This window comes from Apaloderma vittatum, unplaced genomic scaffold, assembly GCF_000703405.1.
Source record: "Apaloderma vittatum isolate BGI_N311 unplaced genomic scaffold, ASM70340v1 scaffold2288, whole genome shotgun sequence".
Lineage (NCBI taxonomy): Eukaryota > Metazoa > Chordata > Aves > Trogoniformes > Trogonidae > Apaloderma > Apaloderma vittatum.
This window is the reverse complement of record NW_009728835.1, coordinates 41714-46988: the sequence shown is the minus strand read 5'-3', so window position 1 is coordinate 46988 and position 5275 is coordinate 41714. Positions and strand designations below refer to the sequence as shown.

The window sequence follows — 5275 nt, the reverse complement described above, 5'->3', positions numbered from 1 at the left end:
CGTCGTGTGCCAGCTCAACAAAAATTTTGTGACCAAGGTAGATTCAGAGCAGGAAAGTTAATTCCTTCCTTGGCAGCCTTAGTGCAGCCCCTGTCCGGTTGGCTTCAGAGGAACTGTTCACCTCCATGTGAGGCTGTTGTAGCGCACGGGTTCACATTGCTGTGATACAGCGGGGACAAGGGGCAACGGATGAAAGCTGGAACATAGGAGGTTCCACAAAAACAGTAGAAAAGCCTTTTCACTGAGAGGGTGACAGAGCACTGGCACAGGCTGCCCAGAGAGGTTGTGGGGTCTCCTTCTCTGGAGACTTTCAAAACCCACCTGGATGCATTCCTGTGTGACCTACTGTAGGTGATCCTGCTCTGGCAGGGGGGTTGGACTTGATGATCTTTTGAGGTCCCTTCCCACCCCTGATATTCTGTGATTCTGTGATTCTGTGACACTTGGATTCATGCCAGGCAGGCAAAACTCCAGATGCTGGGAAGGCGGCACCAGGGAGGTGAGAGGAGCGGGTAGGGTAGCGGGGAGTCAAACACAGCATTGGTGTACTCACTTAAAATGAGAAGATGTCTGAGCAGAATTTGAAATTAGGAATAAATTATTGTATCGTGGGGGATGGATTTGGAAGGATCTGTGTCTTGACTCAGCAAGCCCTGGGTTCAGCCTGCCGAGGCTTAAAATAATCCAAATGTATGAGGTATTTTACACATCTTGTATGACTCCGCATGTTTGCATTCAAGTCCAGGGTCAAGAGCCCACGACTTGAAGCAGCATCCAGCTTTGCACTGCTGGCAAATGAAGCACTTGTTCTTGACCAGCCAGAATGCCAGATAAAAGTCTTTTTCATCTCACTCTTCACTTCTCCCCTACTTTTTTTTTGTTTTCTTTTTGGAAGCCCTAATGGGTCTCTTTAATGAAGAAAACACTTCTATATAATATGTCTTTTTATATTTTAATATTTTTCCCCCCCTCTTGGGATAATTTACAGCACAGTGTGGAATCTGAGACAGTTCAAGCTGTGCCAAAGGGCCTGGCAACAGGAAGAAATGCCAAGCCACTGTGATTTGGAACCATAATACAAGTTATAAAATTTAATTTTAGGAATGTAGCTACTGGGAACTGCTTTTAAATGCACACTTTCCTTTTAGTGCATAAAATGGTCCTGTGTCTTGATTGAGCTGTTAGGGTGGCTTGGAAGACTACTTTGTAGAGTAAGGTGCATACTGAGCTCTTCAGAGATCTTTTACTGCTTATTCAATGATACTCAGAATTGGAAGCTGGATGTTTATGAATGTTTATGTTTTTAATACTATGGACATACATGGAATAGGGCACAGTGGACTATTTTCAAGAGTTTTGTGCCAGTCTGTTTCACTGCTGTGGCTGTGAGTTGAGAGGGGACTCACCACAGGGACAGCACTGAGCACCTAGTTGCAGAGAGGATGGAGATGCAAAGAAAGCTGCAGAGGGCAACTCTTCCTAACAAGGAAACTACAATTGAGAGCAGATAGACAGCAAACTATGGTGTTCCAAAGAAACCAAGGGCAATGCCACTTTCTTCAAGGGAGCAAGTAGAAAAAAAGATGCTTGACCTCTGGGCTAGAGATTTGACATGCATTCCTGTCAGGGTAACAGTGTCCTATGGGAAGAAGGGCAAGGGGTAAGCACAGTGATTCAGGAGGCAGCTGATTTCCTGAGACAAATGCAATGTGGAGAAATGGGATTGGGTATGGGTGGAAAGGAGGAATGATAACATCTACGGCTCCGTGAGAAGATCCCCAAGCAGATGGTATGAAAATGACATTTTTTTGAGCTGGGGATCATACTCCATTGACTAAATAGAGGAGAAGTCAGTGTATATTCTAATAGGCTCACTGTAGGCAGTATCTTGCCTTCTGTTTGGAGAGAATGTCTTTGAAAAGACGACTTGTGTGCCAGATATAACCTGCTTTTGGGCTTTCTGCTAAAGGGCTGTTTTCTGTGATCTTGAAGAGGAAAAAGCCCTATTGGGAGATAGGGGAAAATTGCAAAAGAAAGTTTTGATTGGGCTGGTTGGGAATGCCGCCAGACCATCCCATTTCAGAAATGTCACCAAACACAAGTCTGCTAGGGAGGTTTCTAGTTCAGCCCCAAAATGTGGTGTCATCAGCCTTCCAGGATAAGATACACACCTTTGAAGGATATCTCATAAGTCTGGAAACCAGTGGATAGAAAAGTGGTTTGCAAAGTTGTGACACTAGGTTAAGTCTTAAGAAGGCAGGAAAAGGATTTAAAATCTGTTTTTGTCATGCCTACCAGAGCAAGTGCTCCAGCAGATGAGATATCTCTCTTGCATGCTCTGTGTGCTGCCTTCGTGGTTGCAGATTGACACACAAAGGATCCTGGTGCAGAGAGCAGCCACAGGCAACAGCTAGAAATGCATTACCTTAGTCCTTGCATATCACTCACTGCTGCTAGCTTGGGCTTCTCTTGAAACCAGTCTTGCCCATGATGAGATATATATCCATCCTTCCAGTTGAATCTGGATGTGCCCTGATGCTGTGCCAGAGATGAGCCTTTCCAGTGCCTTCCCTGTCCCCTCCCAGCCCTGTGGGGCTGTAGTACCAGAGCTTCTCTGTAACCATGCTCTAGGGGTTGCCCTGGGGAGTCGTGGACCCTCATGGACACGGACAAGTCTGCAGTGCATTGGCTGATGCTGTAATGTGAGCATCTACTCTCCTATACTCGGATGTCTGGTGGAACCTCGTGTTTCTGAAGCTCCTGATGCCTCTAAGAGAGACTTCATTACTCCAGTTTCAATTCTGCCAGCTTTCTATCTGTAAATCCACTGCAAAAGGTTTCAAAAATGGGATTTGTTTGAGTTTGTGGGTTTTTATAGCCCCATAGTACTTGTCTAATTACACTACCTTATGACAATCTGGGACTGAACTTTTGAGGTGTTATTCCAGCACAGGTTTAGCACAGGGACCATTTGATGTTTCCTCCTTTTATGCATCCCCGCAGAGAGTTTTCCTTTCAGAAACGCTTTCTCTCCCAGAGTGAGGTGTAAGAAGGCCCCACAATTTTCAGTGGATCTGGTTCTACAGACTAGGTCATGTCTTGGGCTGCCCCACGATAGAGCTAAAATGCATGACTTTCTTGTGTCTCCTGTTCTTCCAGAGAGGTGGTTTCAGTTTAATCTCAGTTAGCCACTAGCTGGTTAGGTACTTGACCAGTGGATAAGTGGTTTAAAAAAAAAACAGAGAAAAAAAATTAAAAAGAAAATAAGTCAACAGACCTCATGTGTCAGTGAGATTTTCTGATCTTTTTCCCCCCCCTCCCACAATAGGACATCGTCAGAAAATAGATGAGCAGACAAAGCCCGGGAGCTTGTCCTTTTCAGAGCGCCTGAGTGAACTGGAGCAGTTGCGTCGTACGGCCATGAGGGTCAGCCCACACCACCCAGCCCCCACACCCAACCCACGAGCCTCCTTGAACCACACCACTGCTTTTAACCCTCAGCCTCAGAGTCAGATTCAGGGTAAGTACCTGAAATCCTCCCTCTGCTCGCCCACCTCCACCCTGCCAGCCTGCAGAGCACGGGGGCTCACAGGCACTGCTGCCCTGTCCCTCCATCTCTTCTGGACTCTCCTTGACTGCCTTTAATGAGTGAGAACCCTTAACGAGTGAAAGGAGTGGCTTCCTAACACATGTCTGTATTTCTAAAGACCTGACAGATTTTAAGGTGTCTCGTCTTTCTGGTGTCAGTACAGGTCACAGTGTTTGTTAACTTCACCTATTCTAGAACCGTAGCATCTTGAGACCTGTTGTTTTCTTGGAAAGATGCATTATGGCAGGCCTTCTTCTATGTGTAGGTGTATTTCCTGATGGAGATTTATCAATTACATTGTGCGCTTGAATGAGAAATACCAGCAATGCCTTGTGTTGACTTTTCCCAGGAAGGCATCTTTGGGAAAGGTTTGCAAAGTGCCTTGTCCCCTGAAGATGACTTCTTAGTGCTAAGACATTAACATGGACAGGCTGGTTTTGAGCATATTTCTGTGGCTGGTGGTTATCCAATGAATTTTATCTGAATGAAAACCTACAAAGCGGTGACTTAGGAGTCTGATTTCCTCTGAGGCTCAGGCTCGGAGCATGCCAATGAAACCAAATCATCGAGCTTGAAATCTTATCTGCCACTGCTAAAGCTGACCTGAGCTACAACCAGCTCTGTCCCTTAGATCAGCTGGAACTTGGTGAGCAGTGAATCAGGTCACTAAACCGTGAGCCAATACATGTTCTGCAAAACGCGTGTCAAAATGCAGCTTCATAGTGAGATGCACCTAACAGAGGGTGCTGGACAGTATTAGTTTTAATGAGTATTGTTCCTAATGGAGTCTTCCTCTATTCTTCCAGCTAGAAGCAAATGGCCTTAGCTGAGGTTCTCTGATGGAGTTTGGGAAAGAAGTAGTGACTGTGAACCAGAATAAGTTCTTTTTTAAGCATTTTTTTTCAAAACCAAGGTACTCTTTGTTACATTCAGAAAAGGTTATTACTTACCCAAAGCAAATGTTTGTTACATCCTTTTACTCCCAGTGTTAGGAATGTCTTTGGCTTAGTGAAATCTGCAAATCCACAGTAGAGTCTACTGTGAGCAGAAACAGACATGTTTGAGAAGCATGGGAAATAAACCAACACATTGTCATGTGCTGTACAGTAGAAGGAGGTGGGCAAAAAGACGGTAGGGAGGACCACCCAGCTCCTTCCCTCCCTGGAGCCATGCCAGGTCAGCTTAGGTGAAGGATACAATCCTGTACCTCTTCCAGCCCCTGGCAGTCCCCTCATTGAGCTTTCTGATTTGCAGAGCAAACTACATAGGGTTTCTCCTGCACACAGCTCTGTTCCTATAAAAGAAAACACACATATTATTATGGCTACTCGGCAGCCAGCAGCTACGTGGGTGGAGGTATTGGTGACAAACTTGCATTCTTCAGCTTCTTGGGGAACACTATATGCTTAGCAGGGTATCGGGTTTAACGTAGAGTATCCCTCTTCCCTGGTTCCCTGTGAAAGTCGCTCACTTGTACGACTTCAGAGCGATAGGCTTTTCACGCTCGGACAGGGATTCAGCTGCTCTGTCCAGAAATAGTTTAAGCTGGTTGCTCTGCTTTGCTCTTTGCAAACAAGATTTTAATGTGTTTGATCTGTGGACGTAGCTCAGAAAATGGTAGCAATCGAATTGTCAATATTTCCGCATCGATACCCTCCTCTTCACCCATCGGGCTGCTTTCTCCCA

The 5275-nt window shown here is 45.5% G+C and overlaps 1 protein-coding gene across 1 annotated transcript in view; it reads left to right on the top strand.

The window, feature by feature from the left end:
* The window catches only part of RUNX1 (runt-related transcription factor 1), a gene marked incomplete at its 5' end in the record, with an annotated part of 67073 nt that overhangs the window by 32207 nt on the left and 29591 nt on the right, over window positions 1-5275 (top strand). Inside the window, one exon of the mRNA XM_009874202.1 lies at window positions 3329-3520. Coding sequence (XP_009872504.1) covers window positions 3329-3520 — 192 coding nt within the window. The remainder of the gene's footprint in view (window positions 1-3328; window positions 3521-5275) is intronic.